General features: G+C 44.7%; 2 protein-coding genes across 9 annotated transcripts in view; one reads left to right on the forward strand and one right to left on the reverse strand.

The window, feature by feature from the left end:
* LOC132401280 (derlin-2-like) overlaps positions 1–26,799 on the forward strand; it is a 95,300-nt gene that overhangs the window by 42,876 nt on the left and 25,625 nt on the right. For 4 of the 8 annotated variants that reach the window (XR_009514537.1, XM_059983352.1, XM_059983349.1 and 1 more), the window contains exons 4-6: positions 2,361–2,454; positions 3,334–3,529; positions 4,457–4,547. Coding sequence is in view for 7 of the 8 variants with exons in the window: in XM_059983352.1 (XP_059839335.1) it covers positions 2,361–2,454; positions 3,334–3,529; positions 4,457–4,547 (381 nt within the window). In the remaining variant the exon portion in view is untranslated. Of the gene's footprint in view, positions 1–2,360; positions 2,455–3,333; positions 3,530–4,456; positions 4,548–5,669; positions 7,472–7,509; positions 7,780–13,864; positions 14,119–26,799 lie in introns of those variants that run through there. The other 4 variants (XM_059983347.1, XM_059983346.1, XM_059983351.1 and 1 more) reach the window with 3 other exon arrangements.
* Positions 17,763–26,799, reverse strand: part of LOC132401279 (SWI/SNF-related matrix-associated actin-dependent regulator of chromatin subfamily B member 1-A) — a 91,420-nt gene continuing 82,383 nt past the window's right edge. The window contains exons 8-9 of the mRNA XM_059983345.1: positions 18,520–18,651; positions 17,763–18,293 (exon numbers count right to left, since the gene is read on the reverse strand). Of these exons, the coding sequence (XP_059839328.1) occupies positions 18,254–18,293; positions 18,520–18,651 (172 nt within the window). The 3' untranslated portion in view covers positions 17,763–18,253. The remainder of the gene's footprint in view (positions 18,294–18,519; positions 18,652–26,799) is intronic.

A 26,799-nucleotide genomic window follows, 5' to 3' on the forward strand; every position in this document is an offset into this window, starting at 1 on the left:
TCGATCAAGGTACCGTGTATACAGTTAGGAAGTCGTATCGTATGAAATTTTGGTTAAGCCTCATTGGAAGTATTGTGTGTCATTTTGGTTTTCCTTAAAGGAAGTAACTGGAGATTTTGAAGAGAATGCAGAAGAGGTTTACCAGGATGCTGCCTGAATTAAAGAGTACAGTCAGCCCTTCTTATCTGCAAGGGATTGGTTCCAGGGCCCCTCGCGGATACCAAAATTCGCAGATGCTCAAGTCCCTTATTCAAAGTCTCAATGCGGTGGATCTTAGAACCCAGCGGAACCGCAGACCTTATTTAATCAGTCTCAGTGTGGTGGACATTAGGACCCTGTGGCGGAGCTCTGAATGCGTAGTGTTTCTGTTCACGAAAATAATCACAATCACGATTGAAAATAAAGTGGAAATAATAAAGCAATCAGAAAGAGGTGAAACGCCATCGGTCATTGGAAAAGCGTGAGGCTACGTCGGTCAACAATCAGAACAATTTTAAAGGATAAAGTGATAAAGGCCCTGCCCTGATGAAAGCTACAATTATTACTAAGCAACACAGTGGTTTAGTTATTGTGTTTTGGAGTTTTGGGTTTTTGATCCTCCACATCAACCAAGCACAGATGGAGAGCGCCCCCGGGAGCGATCTGTCACTGGATCACACTCGGGAACTTCCCGAGCCCGGTGCTGAAACATACATTCTTAAGTGTTTTATATGCATAGAAAGGTAAAATATATACTATATACTAAGATAGACGTTTGACTAACTGACGCTAAATAATACCGGATGTACCTGTTCCGACTTGGTAAGAGAACTTACGATTTTTTTCGATCCCGATCCATGTAACCTACACACATCCTCCCGTCTACTTTAAATCATCTCGATTACTTATAATACCTAATACAATGTAAATGCTATGGAAATAGTTGTTATACTGCATTGTTTAGGGAATAATGATGAGAAAAAACGTCTGTACTTGCTTGAACAAGAAGAGCTGGAAGAGCACTTCCGGGTTTTTGCGATTCGCTGTTGGTGCATGTGGAATTCGCGGATAAGGAGGGCCGACTGTATTTCTTTAAGGAAAGATTTTCTCCAGACGTCAAAGGACAACTTGATGGAAGCATATAAAATAGAGGCATGCATAGGGTAGGCAGTCAGTTTATTTTCAAGGGGTAGAAAAATTAATTCTACAGGACGTGTATTTGAGGTGAGGAGGAACCTTTAAAAGAGATTTACATGGCTGTGAAACTCACGGTGAAGGAAGCAGTTAGACACATGAATAGGCAAGAGATGCAGATATCATTCATGTGTAGGTAAACAGAATTAGTTTAATTTGGCACCAAGGTTGGTAGAGGCAGGTGGGCTCCAGAGCTGTTCCTGTTCTGTGGTCCCAATCCTTGCAGTTGCCTCTAATGGCGGCACAAAGTAAGCAGAGCCCCAGACAAATCAGCAATCAGTCCAATTTCCTGAACGGATAGGTTTGCGTAAAAGTTCTCCGGTAAAACATAATTAACAGGAACATTTATCCCCACAGGTTTGATAGCCAGGGGATCTTCCTACTGGACTTTTCCAAGCTGCTTTGCTGGATATGCTCTTTCTGAAGGATAGAGCATCTGAGCTTTGAAAATATATGCTTGTGATATGATGTGCAGTTCCACTAGTGTTCTAGGTGATGTCTATAGGGAAAAAACAGGTACCCGTATTTACATACAATACCATTCTACAATGTATCGCTTGATACTTGTAGTCTATTATATAATAATTTAGTTTTGAACTGATCCCACTCTGGTTGCCTATGGTTTAATAAAAAAAAACTTTGTTTAAAGGAATTCCCTTTTTCACTAGTGTTTACAAAAGGATCTCTCTCTGTCAGCCCTGAATTCCTCATGGCTTTGTCATCTAGTCTAGGTCCATTATGAAATCCACTAGTTGAAAGTGTCAAGAAGGTAGAACTTGGTGTAAAAGAGGTAGTCCACAATTACCAAAGAGGAAATTCAAGCTGGAGTTCACTTAGTGACAGCTGAAGTCAGCTATTTGATCCCCTGATCATTGCATGTTGGGCAAACAGTAACCTTGGCTCAGAGGAAGATCAGACAAGTCTCCTGATCCTGACCTGGGCATGGCCAAGCTTACTACTGAGTGCTTGCTTGGATAAACAAAGGACAGTGTTTAGTGGGTTGGTATGGAGAAGAGAAAATAACAGAGCAAAGGTTAAAATGAATGAAACAAAGAGATGGGGCCTGAATAGTTTCATACAGCCCACCTCCGCATCTGACAGGAGTGTCTGGGTGTAACTGGGAGGGTCTTGGTTGGGCTGGATCAGACGGCACAATTGTATGCTATCTTCTTTTACCAATACCCCAGATACAGGTATTGTCGAATGCTGGAAGAAGGATCGTTCAGGGGAAGAACGGCCGATTTTCTACTTATGTTTATTTTTGGAGGATTTTTAATGACTGTATCCTTTCATCAAGTGCTATTGGTCTTGTTGATCTTGGACTGTCTCTCAGGACTGAGGATGACTTGCTGTCACTCCGGTGTTTGTGTTCTGATGGGGCCAAAATGGAAACCATGGATCAGGCAGAGGAGTAGGTAGGTGAGGAAGTGCACGGTCAACCCAGCACTCCAGTTACTCCGTACTGCACGAACTCCAGATTCCTGGCACCATCCCAAATGTTCTTTCTCACCTGCAGTACCAGGAGACTGTGAGGGAGGTTCAGTTTTTCCCAAGGAGGCTTTGAGTATATCCTTGTCCAGTCGGCACCTTGTCCACACCTCCATCACCATCTCATCCCTAGGGATAGCAGCAGGGGAATCCTTTCCACCATTACTCCCCTCAGACAGCACTGGCGTGGAGTACAAAGAGAAAGAAGTAGCCAAACAGTTGAAACTGCTCCTTCGATTGTTGCCCTCACACTAGCAGTACAGAACTCATGGATGGACCGAGAAGAGCAACACTCCTGAACAGCAGTGGCCAGGATCGGGGGAGAGGTCAGAAATGTTTTATTTATTTGTTGAGCTACAGCAAGCCATCGGCCCTTACAACCACACCACCCATATCATGGGACAACTTACAATAACCTACTAACCCGTACACTTCTGGACTGTGAGAGGTCACGAGGACAACGTACAAACTCCTTTCAGACGGCAGTGGGAATTGACCCTGGGTCACTGGTGCTCTAAAGCGTTGTGCTAATCACTATGCTACTGTGCCACCCCAACATCTGAAACCTCAGTTTGCCGGGCTGATTAACAGGGAGAATGGCTTAGATACTGAACAGAGGGCCTGTGTGTGTACCTGCTTCAGACTGCTGATCCTTGACTCTGTAGTGTTCAGCTGTTTGGAATTTTTGCCAGTTTGTTTTTCCTGGGTCAAGCTTTCACCATCATGCTGGTTTACGTTTGGAGCAGGAGGAACCCGTTTGTACGAATGAATTTTTTTGGGCTCTTGAACTTCCGCGCGCCCTTCTTGCCCTGGGTGTTGATGGGATTCTCACTGCTTCTGGGAAACTCTGTCATCGTTGACTTGTTGGGTAAGTTTCAGGTAACTGTTACGGGGCTGATAGCGTGCTGTAAACAGGCGAATAATTTAACACTAAAAAGGGGAATATCAGATCGATAAGATCCAGGGACACCCCAGGGCCACAATGCTTTATGTAGTCTGGTGACGACACGAGGCCAATGTTGTATGTAGTTTGTATCACATCAACCTACTGACAGAGGTTCAGTACCCACCCACACTATTACAGTCCTCCTCCCTTCCCCCACCCCCACCAATGTGTCTGAAGCACGGCAGTAGTTTATCTACTGGACTGGGCTCTGGCTGTAATTTTGTACATTGTTTACAAATGTTCACACTATTCATTTGCTGCTCTTAGCAGTATTTCCAGAGGAAAGAGATTATAACCTATCCTGTTAATTATTGGTATTTTAAACTAGCGTGCTTTTAATTCAGCCCCAAGGAATTCTTTGGCAAAAAAACTTAAGGTAACTTTTACAACTAATAAATTTTAATTTGTTTTACATGGTGACATTGTTATTTGGTCAGGTAGATGTTTTCAAAAGATGCACATTTTTTCCGAAAAGGAAAAAGCCCAAAATTCATCCGACTGTGGCATTCTAGCTGAGAAACATTTTTGTTTATTTTAAATTTTATAAAATGAATTGTAAATAGCCAGTCCTGGTAACGCTGAATATAATTTGATGAAATTTTATAAGTTTATGGGAACAACAAATGATTTGGTTAAAGTTCCCTGATGCATTGAACATTTTTCAGCTGTGTGATTACTCCTAAATAGTAGAAAATCAGTTCTGAAATTGATACTAGTCATTTATAATCACAAAACATGCTTTTTGTTGTATGAAATGCTCATCATCCATTTCTACACCTGCAGATAATTCTGCCCGGAGGATGTCAGTAATCAGGAGCCTGAATAAACCAGTCTTTTCCCTTTTCCCAGGGATTGTGGTCGGTCATGTATATTACTTTCTGGAAGACGTATTCCCAAATCAGCCAGGAGGAGTGAAGCTGTTAGTGACTCCAAGCTTTCTGTAAGTCTGCCCTCTTATAACCATTACAAAGGTGGTTAAAACAGCTGGTTGCTGTTCTGAAAATGCAGTACAACACAGGACAGGAACTGTGATCCAGCGTGTTGTGCCAGACTAATCCCTGCTCTCTGCACAATGTCAGTATCGCTCAGTTTAACTGAACATTCACGTGTCTATCTCAGTCTCCACCACCAGCCAGAGCAGCACACTCCTGACTTGCCTCTCATCTTAGGCGAAACCCTCTACTGTTAAACACTTAGACTATGGGGAAAAGATACCAGCTGTCAATACATTCGATGCCTCTCATAATTATATAAACCTCAGACTCCACTGCTCCAGAAAGAAAAACAACCCAAGTTTGTCCATGTCTTCGAGTCCGAGCAGAGTCACCAAAATGCAGTTTGCCCAATGTGGCCTAACTGGAGTTTTATGAAACTTCCAACACAACTGCCCATTCTTTAGTTCAGTTCCTCAACTTGTAAAAGCAAGCCTGCCATATGCCTGCTTTACCACCAACGTGTGTAGCCACTTTCACTTCGACCACAAGATCTATCAACACAGTCAAGGTGCCTTAACATTAGACCGTCCAAGGTGCAACGCCTCATATTTGGGTGGATTAACCTCCACGTGCCATTTCTCTGCCCCTGTCTGCAACTGACTTACGTATGTCCTTCGGCAGTCTTTTACACTATCTTCAATAACATTAATATTTGTATAACTGCAAACTTACAAACCCATCCAGTTCATATATTTATATTTACAATGGCAGAGGTCCCTGCAATTCATCACTAGTCGTGTGCTCCAGTTGGAATAAGTCACATTGATCACTATCCTCTGTCTTCTGTGGGCGAGACAACAGAATCCAAACAGCTAAATCACTGTGGATTCCATGCACTTTAATCCTCTGGATGAGCCTCCCATGAGGGAGCTTGTCAAAAACCTTCCTAAAATCCATGCAGACAATATCCACTGCTGTACCTTAATCATCACTTTCATGAAACACTCGAGCACTACCGCACAGAAAGTCACACTGACTGTCCATAACCAGGCTCCACTCTCCAAATGCAGCAAGTCCCATCCCCATCTCCAGTAGCTCCCCTACCACTGACATGAGGCTCTCTCTAGTTTGCAGGATTACCCCAGGAGACAGGAGAGACTGCAGATGCTGGAATCTGGAGCAACATACTATATGCTGGAGGAACTCTAACAGTTCATTCATGCTGCTTCTGTGCAAGAAAGAAATTGTTGATATTGCAGGTTAAAATCTTACATTAGGATAACCAAAACTTCGACAATTTCTTTCCTCCCATAAATGCTATAAAACCCACCAAGCTCCTTTCTTGAATAACAGAACAGCAATTTGGCGGTACTTCAGGAATTTGGCTCTGGCTGGAGAGGACATAAAGGTCAAGGCTCTAGAAATCTCGTCTCTTGTCTCTTTCCTCTCTCAACAACCTGGGGACCTCAATGCTCTATACATTACCTCCACCTTTCTCTCAAAATCCCCTGGCTTATGAGCACTGATCTCAAACTCCCCATCTTTATCCTTGGTAAATACTGATACAAAGTACTTGGGTAGGGCTGCTCTCATTTCCTCTGCCTTCAAGCACATGTTCCTTCCTTTATCCTTGACAGCCCTACTCACTCCTAGTTATCCTCATGCTCTTTATGTACGTATAGGGTTCTCTTTCATTCTACTGTAAAGGACTTTTCATGGCCCCTCCTGTCTCTCCCAATTCCTTAAGAGTTCTTTGCTAGGTTTTTCATAAATCTTAAAGACTCTGACTTTAGCTTCCAAAACCTAAGACTTTTTCTTCTTGACTAAATTTAATTCTCCTGACACACCCTAGGTTCCCTTACCTTGCCATCCTTCTTACTGAATGTACCTGTTCTGTACTCTGTACAGTTGGTCTTTAAACATCTTCTATATGTCAGATGTAGACTTGCCCAAAAACAGCTGTTCCCAGTTAACTCTCCCTGATCCCTGCCTAACATTGTTGTAATCCCTAATTTAGCAATTTCTCCCGAGGTGCGGTGTTATCCACATCTGTCACTGTCTGAACACTAATTATGCACTCTCGTTTGCCTTACTCTAATTTGATATGCAAGGCCCATTTGTATTATTGAAACTTAGGGAACACTGACCACAACACTTTACCATTAAGTGGTCAGACAGCTGGTCATTTCCCAACTCCAGGTCCAGACTTGTCTCTTCTCTAGTTGGACTATCTGTAAACTTATTTAAGAAACCCTCCTGGGTGCACCTAACAAATTCTGCCCCATCTAACCCTCTTTCACTAAGGACGCCTATGTTGGGGGAAGTTGATATGACAACCTTATGACAACAACCCTATTTTTACACCTTTCTTTAATCTAACTTTTGTCAGGGCTGGTCTAGATCTGCCACCAGGGCTGGTCTGGTCTGAATACTGTGTCCTGAAGGCACATTTGTGATTCAGGAGAAGGGTGGATGTGAAAATGCACAGTATTGGGGTGTGGGACTTCAAATAAATTTATGTTCCGTGAGGGTTGATCATTTGCTTTTCAAATCATTAATCACTTTTCCTTCTGCAACCCTGGGGTTCCCACCAAATAGCGGAAACATCTTTTCATCTCCTTTACAATCCTGGATACCTCCTATTAAATTGCTGCACTCCAAGGAGAACTCCAGTTTTTCCAGTCTCTTGTTTAATGAAGATTCTTCCATTCCTGAACCATACTGGTAGGGCTCCTCCACACCCTCACTGGGATCTGTTCTAAAGATGTTGCGGTGTCCGCTGAGCTCACAGAGGATGAGCATTTGAGGTGATTATCCTCGTTGTGCAGTCGTTGGTGTTTCTGGGAGTGCTTGTGTTTATGTAGCCCCCCACCCCCATCACTTGCCTGTGTCCTGATTGACTACCCCTTCAGTTCACCTCTTTAGGGGGTTCCTGAATGGCATCTATTACGATATGTTTGTTTTCAGAGTTATCAGAGAACGGCACTTCCTAACTGGAAGACTACAGTCTGTGCGGATTGGAAATAACACCTCCACCTTGCTGATGCTTAGCCCACTTCTCCATTCTCTCTACACCCATGACTGTGTCGCTAGGCATAGCTCAAACACGTTGTTGGCAGAATTTCAGATGGTGACAAAAGGGTGTACAGGAGCGAGATGTACCAGAGTGCAGGGGCAGCAACAAGCTTGCACTCAGTGTCAGCCAGACCAAAGAGATGGTTGTGGACTTCAGGAGGGGTAAGTTGAGGGAAAAGAAACCAATCCTCATAGAGAGATTAGAAATAGTGAAATTGAATTGAAATTGAATTGAATTGATTAGAAATTGGAGATAGTGAACAATTTCAATTTCCTGGCTATCAATATCTGGACACAACATATTGATGCAGTTATAAAGAAGGCAAGACAGTGGCTATATTTCAGTAGGACTTTGAGGAGATACAGTTTGTCGTCTAAAACATTCAAACTTCTAGAAATGTACTGTGGAGAGTATCACCATCTGGTATGGGAGGGATGTAGGGGGTTACTGCACAAGATCAAAATAATTGCAGAAACTTGTAAAATTAGTCAGCTTTATCATGGGCACCAGCCTCCATAGTATCCAAAACATCTTCAAGGAGTGGTGCCTTAGGAAGGCAGCATCCATCATTAAGAATCCCCACCACCCAAGGCATGCCCTCTTCACACCTACCGTTGGGAAGGAGGTACAGAAACCTGAAGGCACACACTCAGCATTTCAGGGCCAGCTTCTTCCCCTCTGCCATCCGATTTCTAAATGGACATTGAACCCATGAACACTACCTCACTACTTTTATTTCTGTTACTTTGCGCTATTTAAGACCATTTGACCAGAATTAGGCCATTTGGCCCATTAAGTCTATGTCGCCATTCAATCTTGGCTGACACTTTTCCCCCCACTCCTCAGCCCCACATGCTGGCCTTCTCACCATTACTTTAGATGCCATGTCCAATTACGAACTTATCAAGCTCTGTCTTAAATACACTCAATGACCTGGCCTCCACAGCGGCCTGTGGTAACAAGTTCCACAAGCTCACCACCCTTTGGCTAAAGAAATTTCTCCGCATCTCTGTTTTAAATGGATGCCCTATCCTGAGGCTATGCCCTCTTGCCAAAGACTACCTCACCATGGGGACCATCCTTTCCAAATCTACTCTGTCCAGGTCTTTCAACATTCCAGAGGTTTCAGTGAGATCCCCCTGAGCCTTCTCAATTCCAGTCAGTACAGACATAGAGCTATCAAACAATCCTCATGATAACCTTTTCATTCCTGGAATCATCCTTGTGAAACTCCTCTGAACCCCCTCCAATGCCAGCATATCTTTTCTTAGATGAAGAGCCCAAAATTGTTCACAGTACTCAAAGTGAGGCCTCACCTGTGCCTTATAAAGCTTCAGCATCACATCCCTTCTCTTGTATTCTGGACCTATTGAAATGAATGCTAACATTCATCTTCCTCACCACCGACTTTACCTTTCGGGTGTTCTACATAAGGATGACTAAGTTCCTTTACATCTCAGATGTTTGGATTTTCTCTCCGATTAGAAAATGGTCTAAACATTTATTTCTTCTACCTGATTGCATGACCATGCATTTTCCAACATTATATTTCATTTGCCACTTTTTTGCCCTTTCTCCTAATCTAAGTCCTTCTGTAGCCTCCCTGATTCTTCAACACTACCTGCCCCTTCACCAATCTTCATATCCTCTGCAAACTTGGCAACAAAGCCATCTATTCCATTTATATACAGTATAAAAAGAAGCATCCCAACACTGACCCCTGCAGAACACCACTAGACACTGGCAGCCAACCAGACAAGGATCTTTTTATTCCCACTCGCTGCCTCCTATCAATCAGCCAATGCTCTAAACATGCCGTTAACTTTCCTGTAATACCATGGGCTCTTAACTTGGTAAGCAGCTTCATGTGTGGCACCTGTCAAAGGCCTTCTGAAAGTCCAAATATACAACATCCACTGCATCCCCTTTATCTATCCTACTTGTAATATCCTCAGAGAATTCCAAAAGCTTCATCAAGCAAGATTTTCCCTGAAGGAAACCATGCTGACTTAGTCCTATCTTGTCCTGAATCACCAAGTACTTCATAACTTTATCCTTAACAATTGACTCCAACATCTTCCCAACCTCTGAGGTCAGGCTAACTGGTCTATAATTTCCTTTCTGCTGCCTCCCTCCTTTCTGAAAGAGTGGAGTGACATTTGCAATTTTCAAGTCCTCTGACACCATGCCAGAGGCCAATAATTTTTGAAAGATCACTACTAATGCCTCCACAATCTCTACCGCTACATCTTTCCAAAACCTAGGGTGCAGTTAATCTGGTCCAGGTGATTTGTATACCCTTTGGTCTTTCAGCTTTTTGAGCTTTTCCCTTGTAACTGCACTCACTTCTCTTCCCTCACACCCCTCAACATCTGGCACACTGTTAATGTCTTCCACAGTGAAGACTGATGGAAAATACTCATTTACTTCATCTGCCATCTCCTTGTCTCCTGTTATTATTTGTCTGGCCTTATTTTCTAGCAGTCCTATATCCCCTTTCATCTCTTTCATTTTTTACCTACTTGTAAAAGCTTTTACTGTCCACTTTGATATTGTTTGCTAAAGCTTGCTTTCATATTTCATCTTTCCCTCTGAATGATTCTTTTAGTTGCTCTCTGTGGGTTTTTAAAAGCTTTCCAAACCTCTGTCTTTCCAATAATTTTACTTCCAATAAAAGTACAATAGTGTACTTTTGCTTTTACACTAGCTTTGACTTCCCTTGTCAGCCACGGTTGTACTATTTTGCCATTTGAGTATTTCTTTGTTTTTGGAATACATCTATCCTGCACCTTTCTCATTTTTCCCAGAAACTCACGCCATTGCTACTCTGATGTCATCCTTCTCAGCATCTCCTTCCAATTTACTTTGGCCAACTCCTTTCTCATACCACTGTAATTTCCTTTACTCCACTTAAGTACTACTATTTATTTTAACTTAACTATTCAATAGACATATACAGTTACAAGAAAAAGTTTGTGAAACCTTTTGTAATTACTTGGTTTTCTGGAATAATTACTCATAAATGTGGTCAGATCTTCATCTAAGTCATGATAATAGACAAACAGAATCTGCCTGTCTAAACTAATAACACACAAACAATTATATTTCTTATCAATACTGAGTATGCCATTTAAACAATCACAGTCTTGGTTCAAAAAAATTATGTGAAACTCTGTGGTAACGCCTTCTACAAAAGCTACTTGGAGTCAGGTGTTCCAGTCAATGAGATGAGATTGGAGGTGTGGGTTGTAGAGGTGTCCTGCTCTATAAAAAGACACACAGTCAGGTTACTGACAGAGTCTGCTCTTCAAGAAAGATCTATTTATGTGCACCATACTTCGATCAAAACAACTTTCGGAGAACTTTAGAAGAATTGTAGAGATGTATGAAGTTGGAAAAGACTACAAAAACATTTCTAAAGACCTGAATGTTCATCAGTGCACAGTAAGAAACTATCTACAAATGGAGGAAATTCAGTACTGTTGCTACTCTACCCATGAGTACTACTGAGTTACCCATGGGATTTCATCAGGAGATTCCTAGTAAGGAGGAAGTTGCGTACATTTTCATACACATTGATCACGCAACCTTGCCCTACATCAAACATGACAGCTCGACTGCTCGAACCCAATGGCATCACATCGCTCACAAACCAATGGCGACTTTAAGTAAGCTTTTCTCGAGAACCAAAGTACTAGTAAAGACAACAGACAAAAGTAGTGTGGTATACAGGCTCACCTGTGGAGGCTGTAACAGTACTATGTCAGCCAGACAGGACAAAAACTCTAAATCGATTGGCAGTATGGAGAGCTGATCTCGGTACTGACCAAGGAGATTCTGATGCAGGCAAATACAAAGCAGGCACGAGTACTTTTAGAAGCATGGTTCTCTGATAACTCCGTAAACAAACATATCAAAATAGACGCTATCTATGAACCCCTAAGCGCCAAAGCAATGTGAACCAATAGAATTAAGTTCAGCTGAAGGGGTAGCAAATCAAGACACAAGGCAAGCAACCGGGGGCTATATAAACACGACTACTTCCAGACAGAAACACCTATAGCTGTGCACTGAAGATTTCACCTCAACTGGTGATGAAACATCAGCAATCTAATTGCCAAGCTCGGTGAACTCTGCAACATCAAACTCCTCAACCCAAGCTACCAGTGTTCACTACCATCTTCAAGTATACTGTGGTCAAAACTACGCAGTCCTCGAATTGTGGTCTGACCAGATATTTGTAAAGTTTCAGCATAGTGTCCCTTTTGTACTCTGTACCTCATACTTAAGAAATCTAAGATCCAGATTCCTCACATTTGCTCTCAGTGTACATACTGGAGGAACTGTAAAACCTAACACCAGCTATTGTTTGTGCTTGCAAACTGTATAACAACAATTCCCAATTGCTAAATTTGGGATTAGCCAGGACTTGGCTTCATTATCTTGGTCTTATGAGCATTTTGTCTGCTTCAACTTTCTGCAAGTGGGCAGATAATGACACCCAAACATCTGCCCACTTTCCCAAATGGTACATGTCATCTGCACATGAATACCATCTACCTCTGGCCTACCCACCCACATCATTTCACTGACATCTGTACACTTCCTGCATTTTGTCCCTAGTACCCTTTGCCTTCTCCAGTGCTCAAATTCAGCTGCGATCCTACTGTACCCAGGGCTCTGGAAACTTATCACAGTTGTTAAATGTCAACATGAGGAAATCTGCAGATGCTGGAAATTCAAACAACACACACAAAATGCTGGTGGAACACAGCAGGCCAGGCAGCATCTATAAGGAGAAGCACTGTCGACGTTTCAGGCCGAGACCCTTCATCAGGACTAACTGATGAGAAAGATACTAAGAGATTTGAAAGTAGTGGGGGGAGGGAGAAATGCAAAATGATAGGAGAAGACCAGAGGGGGTGCGATGAAGCTAAGAGCTGGAGAAGGGGAAGGATCATGGGACGGGAGGCCTCGGGAGAAAGAAAGGGGGAGGGTGGAGCACCAGAGGGAGATGGAGAACAGGCAGAGTCTCCATCGCATCTGCTCTCAGGATGAGGCTTTTCATTCCAGGACGAAGGAGATGTCTTCCTTTTTTAAACAATGGGGCTTCCCTTCTTCCACCATCAACTCTGCTCTCAAACGCATCTCTCCCATTTCCCACACATCTGCCCTCACCATATCCACCCGCCACCCCACTCGGGATAGTGTTCTCCTTGTCCTCACCTATCACCCCACCAGCCTCCAGGTCCAATATATAATCTCCGTAACTTCCGCCACCTCCAACGGGATCCCACTACCAAGCACATCTTTCCCTCCCCCCCCCCCTTCTGCTTTTCGCAGGGATCGCTCCCTATGCGTCTCCCTTGTCCACTTGTCCCCCCCCCCCATCCCCCTCCTGGCACTTATCCTTGTAAGCGGAACAAGTAATACACCTGCCCTTACACTTCCTCCCTCACCACCATTCAGAGCCCCAGACAGTCCTTCCAGGTGAGGCAACACTTCACCTGTGAGTCGGCTGGTGTGGTATACTGCGTCCGGTGCTCCCTTTTATATATTGGTGAGACCCGGCGCAGACTGGGAGACCGTTTCGCTGAACACCTACGCTCGGTCCTCCAGAGAAAGCAGGATCTCCCAGTGGCCACATATTTTAATTCCACGTCCTATTCCCATTCTGATATGTCTATCCATGGCCTCCTCTGCTGTCAAGATGAATCCACACTCAGGTTGGAGGAGCAACACCTTATATACCGGCTGGGTAGTCTCCAACCTGATGGCATGAACATTGACTTCTCTAACTTCCATTAATACCCCTCCTCCCCTTCTTACCCCATCCCTGACATATTTAGTTGTTTGTTTTTTTCTCACTCTCTCTGCCTGTTCTCCATCTCCCTCTGGTGCCTCCCCTCCCCCTTTCTTGCTCCCAAGGCCTCCCATCCCATGATCCTTTCCCTTTTCCAGCTCTGTATCACTTTCACCAATCACCTTTCCAGCTCTTAGCTTCATCCCACCCCCTCCTATCATTTCACATTTCCCCCTTCCCCCATTACTTTCAAATCTCTCACTATCTTTCTCTTCAGTTAGTCCTGACAAAGGGTCTCGGCCCGAAACGTCGACAGTGTTGTAGATGCCTTATAGCTGCTGCCTGGCCTGCTGCGTTCCACCAGCATTTTGTGACAGTTGTTAAATGTATTATTTTTCAATTCCCACAAAAGACGTAATTACCCCGCTCCATCTGATTTGCAGGAAGGCAGTATTTGACGTTGCAGAGGAGGATCCCAATTATAACATGCTGCCTGAAGATTGACCTGTGGGATTCCGCTGGGGTCAAGGGCAAAGGCTTGGGGATTGGAGTTAATAGAAACCTGAAGCTCACCAATAATACCTTTTATTTTGAGGGACTGAATGTCAAAACAGAGAACATTTATTTTTTATTTTGTATTGTGATCCAGTTGCTTTCACAACAAATGTAATTAAACATTATAATAGTTTGCATCAAAGTCAGCATTGAGAATTGTTGAGTCATTGACATCTTTGCGTAAATCTGTGTAGCAATCATAAGCTACAATTTCCCCCCAACTGCTCCGCTTGATAGTTACTTCAAATTCCCTAATATCCATTGGCACCCCCTCAGTGCAAAGGTTCAGATGGGGCAGAATATGTCAGGTTTATCAAAGAATGATTCCTGATGCAATAATCTTGACCAGCCAACTAGAGGAGAGGCCACACTGGATCTGGTATAGCATTAACCAGTATAGTATTAGATTATTATTTCAGAGACAGTGGCCACAACTCCCTGACCTTGGAGTAGATGGTATGGGAATTACAGTATGTGAGGGCAAATGATGATGCAATAAGGCAGGAACTTGGGAGTAAATTGAGAATGGATGCAGGTAAGGAAAAGTGTAATGAAAATGTGGAGGCTGTTTAAGGACACACACGGGGCTCTGGATAGATTTGTCCCATTGAAGCAGGGAAAGGATGGTAGAGCGAAGGAACCAAGAGATGTGGAACATCTTGTTGAGAAGGAGAAGGCAGAAGGTTTAGGACACAACGATTATACAGGGCTCCTGAGAGCCATAAGGTAGTCAGAAAGGAGCTTATAAATGGATGTGGAGAGAAGGCCTTGGAGAGTAAGATTAAAGAAAACCCCAAGGCATTCTGTATGTATGTGAAGAACAAGAGGACGACTGAGGTGAGTGTAGGATCTACTAAAGATAAACAAGGAAACGTACCTGGAGTCAGAGTAGGTAGGCGAGGTCCTAATGAATACTTTGCTTCAGTGAGTGGGAGCTTGATGAATGCAGGGACATCACAGAACAGACTGCTTAGCTTCAATGTTCAGTAGCAGAATGTGATGTCAGTGTAGAACAGGTGGGTATGCTGGAACATGTCAATGTTAAGAAAGAGTATGTGCTAGAACTTTTGAAAAACATAATGGGATATATCCCAGGTTAGTCTAGGATGTGAGGGAAGAGATTGCTACACCATTGCTAATGATCGCTGGCCACAGGAGTAGCACCAGAAAATTGGAGGGTGGCAAATATTACTCCTTGTTCAAGAAAGGTAATGGAGAATCATATACCAGTGAGTCTTGCATCAGTGATGGATAAAACTAGTGGAGCGGATTCTTAGGAAAAGAATTTACAGGTATTTGGAGGAGTATAGTCTGGTTACGATAGCATGGTTTTACGAGGTTAGTGTGGAAAATTGTCCTGGTATGTCCTGTACACAACAAATCCAACCCAGCCAATTACCACCCTTATCAGCCTACTCTCAATCATCAGCAAAGTAACGGAAGGGGTCATCAACAATGCAATCATGCAGCACCTACTCGGTAATAACCTGCTTATAGATGCCCAGTTTGGGTTCCGTCAAGGCCACTCATCCTGACCTCAAGGCAGCTTTTGACCGAGTATGGCATCAAGGTGCCCTAGCTAAAATGGAGTCAATGGGAATTAGGGGGAAAGCCCTCCGCTGGTTGGAATCATACCTGACACAAAGGAAGATGGTTGTGGTGGTTGGAGGTCGATCATCTCATCCTCAGGGCATCACTGCAGGAGTTCCTCAGGGAAGTGTCTGAGGACCAACCATCTTCAGCTGCTTCATCATTGCCCTTCCTTCCATCATAAGGTCAGAAGTGGAGATGTTCGCAGATGACTGCACAATGTTCTGAATCATTCATGACTCCTCAGATAGTGAAGCATTCCTTACCCAAATGCAGCAGGACCTGGACAATATCCAGGCTTGGACTGACAAGTGGCAGGTAACATTCGAGCCACACAAGTGCCAGGCAATGACCATTTCCAACAAGAGAGGCTCTAACCATTGACCCTCGACATTCAGTAGCATCACTGTCACTGAATCCCCTGCTGTCAATATCCTGGGGGTTGCCATTGACAGGAAACGGAACAGGTCTAGCCATATAAACACCATGGCTACCAGAACAGGTCAAAGGCTAGGAATCCTGTGGTGTGTAACTCACCTCCTGACTCCCCAAAACCTGACCACCATCTACAAGGCTCGGGTCAGGAGTGTAATGGAATACTTGCCACTCGCCTGGATAAGTGCAGCTCCATCAACACTCAGGAAACTTGACACCATCCAGTAGAAGGTGGCCCATTTGTTTGGTACCCCTTCCACAAGCATCCAAACCCTCCACCATCGACGAACACTTGCAGCAGTGAGTACTGCCTATAAGATGCACTGCAGCAACACACCAAAGTTCCAAAGGCAGCACCTTCCAGACCCACAGCCACCACCATCTTGAAGGACAAGAACAGCAGATATCTGGGAACGCCGCTATTAGGAAACCCCCCTCCAAGTCGCTCACCATCCTGACTTGGAAGCATATTGTTTATCCTTCATCGCTGCTGGGTCAAAATCATGGAATTCCCTCCCTAACAGCACTGTGGGTGTACCTGCACCTCAGGGACCGCAGCAGATCAAGAAGGCAGCTCATCACCACCTTCTCAAGGGCAATGAAGGATGGGCAATAAATGCTGGCTTAGCTGGTGACGCCCACATCCCACAAATGAATGAATAAAAAAAAGGTCATGTCTCATGATTCTGACTAACATCTTCGGTAAGGTGGCAAAATAAATTGATGAAGGTCAGGCAGTGGATGTCTTTGGATGTTGGTACGTTTTTCTATGGTTTTCAGGAAGTCAGGAGGCATGGAATACAGGAAAATGTGGCTGTGTGGATTTCGAATTGGCTTGACTACAGAAGGCAGAGGGTCGAGGTAGATGGAGTGTATTCTGACTGGAGATCAGTGGTTTCTGCAGAGATCTGCTCTGGGACTCTGCTCTCTGATTTTTATGGAGAGGAGATTTACCCGGATTAGACAGCTTGTCTTGAGGTTGAGTGAGGTCAGGCTTTTGTCTTTGGAGTGAAGGAGGATGAGAAGTGACTTCATAGAGTGGAAATAACTACCAGGAGAGGGCATAATTTTAAGGTGATGGAGGGAAGTGCAATGTTTGAGATAGGTTTTTTTTTTACATAGAGAATGGTGAGTCATGGAACGTGCTGCCGTGGGTGGCAGTGCAGGCAGGTACATTAGGGACATGTAAGCAAAACATGGATGATAGAAAAGTGGAGGGCTATGTGGGAGGTAAGGGTTTGATTCATCTTGGAGTAGGTTAAGAGGTCAGCACAAGATCATGGGCCGCAGGGCCTGTACTGTTCTATATCCTATAACTTAAGCTCAAGATTTCATAACACACAAAATACTGTCAAGGGCAAAAAAAAATCCCCTTCCTTACCAATAATTAGTTTCCAACTATTAGTTTTAAATGCAGGCGGCAGTGAGTGGAAATGCTACAATCTACTGTCATGTCCACGATGGAACTTTCAATGGAAACTCACACTATCACAATGTATTCACGGGCCATTCCTCTTCCCCAGTAGGAGTTCTCATCTTTGCCCAGACTTCAGCATGGACCATGACATGTGACACAGATCCGATTTCACAACTCACTAATCAGACAGACGTTGTTTTAAACATACGCTCCCTCACCGCAGACTTCCATCAGGTAAAGCATTCCTGGTCGAGCTGAAGCACACCATACATGATTTTTTAGCTCTTCCCCCACCCCCAAGCAAACTATCGCATCAGATGCATTAAAAACCATTGCAGTATAACTAAAATTAAGACCTTTATTTTATAAAAGAACTGCTCTAGAAGTGCAATGAGCATCTATACAAAAACAGATTAAGGCAAGACTTCTGTGCATTGACTGTAGGGAATAGAACTGCACAAGCCATCTGATGAACAGAGTCTTATCACACAGTGTGGGGGTCTGCACCAGTCTTATCACACAGTGTGGGGGTCTGCACCAGTCTTATCACACAGTGTAGGGGGTCTGCGACAAGGCCGCTGTGGGGAATGTCTACTTCTCTCAGAACAAGCACTTGCAATGGTTAACCACTCGTCATCAATTGAACCAGACCGAGTGCCAGTCTAGAGATGGGGCCGCACACAGGATCAATTCCCAGCGAGGGGGGCAGCACTGAGCAGGGAGCGGCTCCCAACGTACAGACTGGAGGCTTGAGTGTGGGGCAGGTACCAGGTGGAGGGCTGATCTGAGCCTGGGATCAGTCAGCAAGTTCAAGGCAAACTGAACTCAGGATCAGTTACCAGGCCGGAGCGGTATTCGCAAGACGCCTAATCCTCCTGTAAAACAAGAAAATAATGCAAGCAGTTGTTAGCAGAGAGAAGTAGGTCACCTGGAGAAATGAGACTTCACCCTCGATTTATATCATTCAAGTTCAACATGAGGGGGAGGTATATCTGCAAATATACGCGAGTATGTGGACAAAGGTAAGGGAGGGGTTGAAGGTGTTTGTGCAGGGTTTGGGGTAGGCAAACAATGATGCTGTGAAACAAGAGTGGGGCGTACCGGGTGTTCCGGTCCTGATCACGAATCTTCTTCTCCATCTCTGCGTCGGTGAGGGTCTCCAGCAGCGGGCACCACTGGTCAGCATCGCCTGTGTTCCTGATGGCGATCTCCACCGTGGGCAGGGGGTTCTCACTGTGGCACAGAGCACAGTCAATCACTGCAGGGCACACCGGGTGGCACCTCCTCCGTTAGCAATCACACCCCCTCCCCCCCCCCCCCAGCAGCCTTGCAGCAATTCGGTCAGCAGGAGAGGGGGATGCGCTGAGAGACGGGTGGGAGCAGGTGAAGAGGGGCTAGTGAGAAGATGGAGCCAGCTGAGAAAGAGGAGCTGTGGACAAGAGGCTGAGTGTTGGAATCTGATGAGGAAGCTGCTAAATGAGCGAGATGAGGAATGATGGGAAGGTGGAACCAGGTGGAGTGGGGGAATGGACTGAGTGACGGGACAGGACTGTAGGGAGAATCAGAGAACCATGAGTGCGATTACTTGGGTTGTCGATCACCCTGTGGCAATGGAGGAGGCCGTCGACAGACAGGTTGGTGTGGGAAAATGAGCTCCATTTGGTTACTGCTGACAGAGTGCCAATGCCCTGGGAAGCAGTCACTCATTCTGTACTTGAAGGAAGTCACATCAGGAGCAGGAGGTGGTGTACGTGAATCTGCCATGCCTGAAATGGCTGCCTTCATGCTGGATGGTGGTGAGGACCTACTATGGTTGCAGTGGAAATCAGGGTGGGAATGATCCCTGTGAAAAGGGGTGGTCAATTGCCACAGTCACATAAGGCTCCACAAGAAGCCATGAAATGAAACGTACAGTGTGCTTTGAACACAGAGCTTGGCAGGGTCACGGAGGGTGTTGTAAAGCAGAGAGATCCTTGGCAACATGGCAGAGAAAGTGGTGTTTGGCATGTTTGCCTTCACCTGTAACAGCAATGAGCACAGGAGTCGGGACATCATGTTACACCGCTACGAGATGTTAGTGTGACTAGAGAGTATTGTGTGCAGTTCTGGCTGCCCAGTTTAGGAAGGATGTCATTAAGCTGGATGCAGGAAAGAATCAGACGGAAATGATCTAGTCCATGCTGGCCTGCTTTTCTGGAACCATAGGCCTCCATACCACTCTCATCTATTTGCAAATCCAGACTTTTCCTGCTGTTACTATTGAACCCACTTCCACGATTTTCACCGGCAACTCACTCCACAGTGAAGTCCTGACTTTATAGCTCAGGTCCTCAACTCCAGACAACACCCTTGTAAACTTTCTCTGTGGCCTTTCAAGCTTGATATAGGTCTTGTAGGTAGGCAACCAGAACTACACTAAATTTGACATGTGTCTTATACAACTTCATCAAAACTGCTGAGTCAGTGCTCTGATTTATGAAGTCTAATGTGCCAAGGTCTCTCTTTATGACCCGATCTACCTCTGAGGCCACTTTAAAAGAATTATCACCCCTTTGCCCTGGCCTTTTTGTTCTACGGCACAACTCAATGTCCTACCATTCATAGTGCATGCCTTACCCTACTCTGTGCTCCCAAAAAGCAACATCTCACACTTGTCAGCATTAAATTCCATCTGCCATCTTTCCAGCTGGCCCAGATCAGCTTGCCTTCCTTACTGCCCACTACACCACCAATTAGGCGTCCGCTGCAAATTTGCTGAAACAATTTACCATGTTATCTTCTAAGTTGTTAATGTAGATGATAAAACAGCAACACGCTGATCCCGACGGCACATCACTAGTCACAGGCCTCTAGTAAGAGGCAGCCATATCATACCTCTGGTTTCTGCTAAGCCAATGCTGAATCTGATTAACTATCTCATCCGGAATGCCAGCTGACTTAACCCTTGCTCAAGTCCACGTGGGCAACGCCCACTGCCTTTCCTTCATCAACTTTCAACTCCAGAAGATTGCCCCATATGTCAGAAAGGTTGTGTTGTCATTGGAGAGAGTCCAGAGGAGGTTCACAAGGATGATTCCTGGAATGAAGGGGTTAACATATGAGGAGCATTTGGCAGTTTTGGGCCTGTACTCACTGGAATTTAAAGGAATGTGGGGGGATCTCATTGAAACCGACTGAATGTTGAAAGCACTAGATAGAGTGGATGTGGAGAGGATGTTTCCTATGGTGGGGGTATCCAGAACCAGAGGGCACAGCCTCAAAATTGAGAGGTGACCATTTCGAACTGAGATAAGGAGGAATTTTTTTAGCCAGAGAGTAGTAAATCTGTGGAATGCTCTGCCATAGACTGTGGAGTCTGTGCATATATTTAAGGTGGAAGTTGATCATTTCCTGATCAGTCAGGGCATCAAAGGATATGGCGAGAAGGCAGGTGTATGGGGCTGAGAACTGTTCACAATACTCTGAGTGCTGCTTGGCTAATGTCTTATAAAGCCTCAGCATTATCTCCTGGTTTTTATATTCTATTTCCTTTCAAATAAATGCCAACATTCCACTTGCCTTCTTTACTACAGACTCATACTGTAAATTAACCTTCTGGGAGTCTTGCACGAGAACTCCTAAGTCCCTCTGCACCTCTGATGTTTGAACCTTCTCCCCATTTAGATAATAGTCCACACTTTTGTTCCTTTTACCAAAATGCATCATCATACATTTCCCAACACTGTATTCCATCTGCCACTTTTTGCCCATTCTTCCAATTTGTCTAACTCCCGCTGCAATTACATTGCCTCCTCAGCACTACCTACCTCCACCTTTCTTCGAATCATCTGCAAACTTCGACACAAAGCCATCAATTCCCTGAGGAACACCAGAGGTCACCGGCAGCCAACCGGAAAGGGCCCCCTGTATTTCCACTCACTGCCTCCTACCTATCAGTCATTCCTCTATCCATGCCAGTATCTTTCCTGTAATGCCATGGGATTTTATTATGTTAAACAGCCTCATGTCAAACAACAGAATCCCAGAACATTAAACAGCCAGTCCTGCCCCTCCTGTAACTAGGCTACAACATCATCATTCCACATATAGATCCATGCTGTGTTCATCAGCCTTACAGCTTGCATTGAAACAGACACAACTCAGAACATTGGACCCACATATAGGTGGTACAGATCAGGAAGCAGATTTTGGAAAAATGCAAAGATAACAGGGCTGTTATCATGGGGGACTTCAACTTCCCTAATATTGATTGGCACCTTAGGTGGAGCGGATTTGTTAGATGTGCCCAGAAGGATTCCTGACAGAATTCCTAGACAGGTCAACGAGAAGAGAGCCCATACTGGATCTGGTACTATACGACGAACCTAGTCAGGTGACAGATCTCTCAGTAGATGAGCATTTTGGAAACAGTGATGGCTCTGGGCCTACACTCTATAGAGTTTAGAAGAATGGGGGGGGGGAGGTGATCTCATTGAAACCTATCGAATAGTGAAAGGCCTAGATAGAGTGGATATGTAAAGGATATTTCCTATAGTGGGATTGTCTAGGACCAGAGGGCACAGCCTCTGAATAGAAGGGCGTCCATTTGTTATAAAGATGAGGAGGAATTTCTTTTGCCCGAGGGTGGTGGTTCTGTGGAATTTATTGCCACAGACAGCTGTGGAGGCCAAGTCATTGGGTAGATTTAAGGCAAAGGTTGAAAGGTATCAAAGAATTTGGGAAAAAGGCCGGGGAATGAAGAGGTCATGACGGAAAGGCAGAGCAGACTCGATGGTCTGAATGACCTGAGCCTGCTCCAATGTTCTATGGTCTTATTGAAGAAGCTAAAAATCACCCACTACAATAACACTGCTGCTTTTAGATCTTTCTGTAATCTACCTGCACATCAATTCCCCTATCTCCCAGTATCGTATAACCCTATCAAAGTGAATGTACCTTTCCTATTTTGAGCTCTACCCCACTGACTCGGCAGATGAGCTCTGCAGTGTGTCCTGAGCGCAGTTGTGACATCGTCCCTGGTGAGTAATACAACTGCGTTTCTATCACGTCTAAAATGTCGATATCAGCAACACTGAGCTGTCAGTTCTGTTTCTGTAATATCCACATCATTAAAATTCTGTGCACTCATCTAGACAGTAACTTCATCCACCTTGCCTGAAATGAACTTATTTTCACCCATCAGTCCCACCATGTTCCTGAATGTGCCTTCCCCTCATATTTACCTGACCTGTCCTTTACCTTTCCCTCAATCCTTCCACCTTAACTTGCTGTCTTGTTTCCCACCCACTCCTACTTTAGTTTAAACCTGAGCAGCACAACAAACCTCCTGGTGAGGATGTTGGTTTAAGTACAGCCCGTGTCTCCTGTAAAGGGAGCCAGTGATCCAGGTACCTAAAGCCCAGTCTCCTGTGCCAGCTGAAGCCTGGTGAGGTTCCCCAAAGGTGGTTCTTCCACTTGCTCTATCCCGTACTGGGCTCAGTGGACATGCTGGGGATGGGGCTGGGGGAGGTATCTGGGTTTAAAGTGGTGGGGCCTGTCCGTGTTTTATCGGAGGAAAGGTCCCTGACCCCCTCTCTCACCCTCACCAAGCGGATTATCTTGGATATTTCCCTACCCATGGCCTCACTGAGCTCTCAGACCAGGCAACAGTTTATGAGGTGAGGTACAGGACTGATGTTCTGGGGCGAGCCCAGAGAGTGAGGAGCATCACAGAACTCGCTCTGTCTGCCCCTGAAGTCCAGCCAACATCATTTTGTCCAATGGGAACACAACTCATCACTGAACAGAGCAACTCCTGCCTGCCGAACAACAGAGGGAAGGTACTTTGTACAGTTTTGGTCACCCTGTTATAAGGAAACAAATGGTAAAACTGGAAAGAGTGGAAGATTTGTGAGGATACTGCCAGCACCAGAGGGCTTCAGCTGTAGGAAGAATAAGAGAGGACCTTACAGAAGTACTTAACGTTACGAGAGGCACACACAAGGTGGACGATGATAGTCTTTTCCCCAGCGAGAGTCCAAAACTAAAAGGGTATATAGATTTACAGTGGGGAGGTATATTTAAGAGACCAGAGGGGAATTGTTTTCAAGCAGATGGTGATGAGTATGTGGAATGCGATGCCAGGAGAAGTGATGGTATTATTTAAAAAGCACTTGGACAGGGACGTAGAAGAGCAGGGATCAGGAAATTGGGATGAGCTCTGTGGTCAGCATGGACTGGTTGGGTTGTCCTTGCTGTATAGTTTTGTGACTATGTCTCTGCAATTTCACCTGGTCACCCACCTCCTCTCTCTAAACTCCCAACCCCAGTTTCCATCACTCCAGGGAAGTCTAACTTAGCCAATCACTTCCCAGAACTTCAGGTAACCTGCCTGTGAATCTCATCTGCACTCTCTTCACAGCCACATCTTGCTGCAGTGTGGTAACCAGAATTGTACACATACTCTAAGTGGCTTGTACAGTTGCAACATGACATCATGTTTCCTGCTCATACCCTGACCTACAGTGACAACCATGTCATCAGCCTTCTTCCCTACCCTGTCCACCTGTGTTGCCACTTGTGGAATTGATAAGGGAGAACCAGTAGATGTGGTGTATACAGACTTTCAAAAAGCTTTCCATACCAGATGACACGTGAAGTAGGTCAACAAATGAGAGGAGAAGAATCTGAAGTTCATATCTTGACCTAGATGGAGAAATGATTCTCAGACAGAAAGCAAAGAGTGGGAATCAGCAGATCCTCTTTAGTGAGCATGGGGAATCAGGCTGCAGCCTGCAGAGGACACCAGGGTTGATGGTGCTTGGGCTGCAGCTTGTCACCACTAGAAGGACATAGCCTGTTCCATCACAGAAACAGCTCTCTCCACCATCTAGAACATCTCCAAAGAGCAAAATCTTCTGTCATCAAGGACCCCTACCACCCAGGCAATGTCCTCTTCTCATTGCTGCCATCAGGCTGAAGGTACAGGAGGCTGAAGACTCAAGGTTCAACAACATCTTCTTCTCCAGGTTCTTGAACTAACCTGACAGACTCTAATCAGGGAAGGGGGGTAAAAGGGTGGAAGGTGGGCAGGGAAGTGGCATTGCTCGTCTGTATAGTATCATATCTGCAGAAAGGGAGGATGTCATGGAGGGGTCATCTACTGCAGGGGTTCTCAATCTTTTTTATGTCATGGATCATTAAGCAAAGGGTCTGTCGACCCCAGGTTGGGAACCTCTGACCTACTGAGTCAGAAACAGGGAAGGGAGCAATCATTCTGTTGGGAGTATTGTATAAGTCCATCATCCAAAAGCCACTGGGACACTGAAGAGCAGTGAGTAGGCAAATTTTGGAATGGCACAAAATTCGCCTTCAACTTCCCTCATATTGATTGACTCTTCCTTAGTGCAAAAAGCTTAGATGGTACTGAATCCAAGAAGGATTCCCGACAGTGTGTGGACAGGCTGACTAGAAGAGAGTCCATACTGGATCTAGGATTAGGCAATGAATCTAGTCAGGTGACAGAAACTTCGGTGGGCGAGCATTATGGAGATAGTGACCACAACTCCGCCCTTCAGCATACCGGGGACAAGAGAAGCAGACAATTTAATTGGATGAAGGTTAATTACGATGGTATCAAGCAGGAAATTAGGAGCATAATACATAGGAATAGATGTTCTCAAGAAAATGTACAGCAGAAATGTGGAAGTTGTTTAGGGAGCATTTGCATGGGGCTCTGGATAGATTTGTCCCATTGAGGCAGGGAAAGGATGGTAGGTGAAGAAACCACGGTTGACAAGAGGTATGGAACACCCAGTCAAGAGAAAGAAGCATACTTAAAGTTTGGGAAGTAAGACTTAGACAGGACTCTTGAGGGCTACAAGGTAGCTAGGGAAGAGCTTAAGAGAACCAGAAGGGGGCATGGGAAGACCTTGGCGGAAAACCCCAAGCCATTCTACACATAGTGAAGAGCAGGAACATGTCAACAGTAAGAAAGAGGATGTATTGGAACTTCTGAAAAACATTAGGATAAATAAGTTGAGGTGGGGGGTGCCGGATGGTATATATTCCAAGAATGGGAAGTGAGTATGCCCTTGGCAATGATGGTTTCATTCCTACTGGCCACAGGAATGTTGAAATCAAACCCACATCCACCACTTGCACTGGCATCTCATTCCACACTCTGTAGCTCTCTGCTAGATGAAGTTTCCCCTCATGTTCCCCTTAAACATTTTACCTTTTACACTTAACCTCTAGTTCTAGCTTCATGGAACCTGAGTGCAAAAAGGCTGCTTGCATTTATCTTATCTATACCCCTCACAATTTTGTATACCTTGTTCTCAATCGCCTCTCATTCTCCTACACTCCAACAAATTAGAGTCCTAATATAGTCACCTTTTCTCTACAATGCAGATTTCCACATCCTGGCCACATCTTTGTAAAATTTCTCTGCAGTCTTTCAATCTTACTAACATCTTTCCTGCATGTTATTCCATGTTATTCTTTTGTTCAAGAAAGGGAGTAGAGAATTATACAGCAGTACGTTTCATGTGTTGGCCTTCATTAGTTGGGGGACTGAGTCATAAGGTAATGCTACAGCTCTACAAAGCCATGATTAGACCACACTTGGAGTATTATGTTCAGTTCTGGTCACCTCATTATAGAGAGGATGTGGAAGCTTTCGAGAGAGTGCAGGAGATTTACCAGGATGCTAACTGGACAATGCATATCTTGTGAGCTTGCTCAGTCTTTCCTCTTCGGAAAGGAGGAGGATGAGAAGTGATGATAGAGATGTACAAGATGATAAGAGGCATAGATCAAGTGGTCCAGACAGACTCAGGGCAGAAATGGCTAATACTGGTGTAACTTTAAGGTCTTGGGAGGATGTATACAGGGGTTATCTGAGGCAGTTTTTTTTTTACACAGAGTAGTAGATATGTGGAATGCGCTGCCAGGGGTGGTGGTGAAGATCAATATATTAGGGACAGTTACACGCATGGATGAAAGAAAGACGGAGGACTATGTGGGAGGGAAGAGTAAGATTGATCTTGATTTCAGATTTGTATACTTTGATAGTAAATGATTTGAGTAGGTTAAAGGGTTAGCAAAACATCGAAGGCCAAAGGGCCTGTATTACTCTATTTTCTACACTATAACATTTTGTTTCCATCTTTGTAGCCTTAACATCTACTTTTCCCACAACCACTCCACTTCCTTTCCTGCAACTCTGGTTCACAACCACCTACATTTCTAGTTTAAACCCCCTGAACAGCACAAGCAAATCTTCGCCAAAGGATATTGGTCCCCTTAAGTTTGGTTGCAAACCATCCAACTTGTACAGAACATTGAAATCTACAGCACATTACAGGCCCTTCAGCCCACAATGTTGTGCAGACATGTAAC

This window comes from Hypanus sabinus, chromosome 10, assembly GCF_030144855.1.
Source record: "Hypanus sabinus isolate sHypSab1 chromosome 10, sHypSab1.hap1, whole genome shotgun sequence".
NCBI lineage: Eukaryota > Metazoa > Chordata > Chondrichthyes > Myliobatiformes > Dasyatidae > Hypanus > Hypanus sabinus.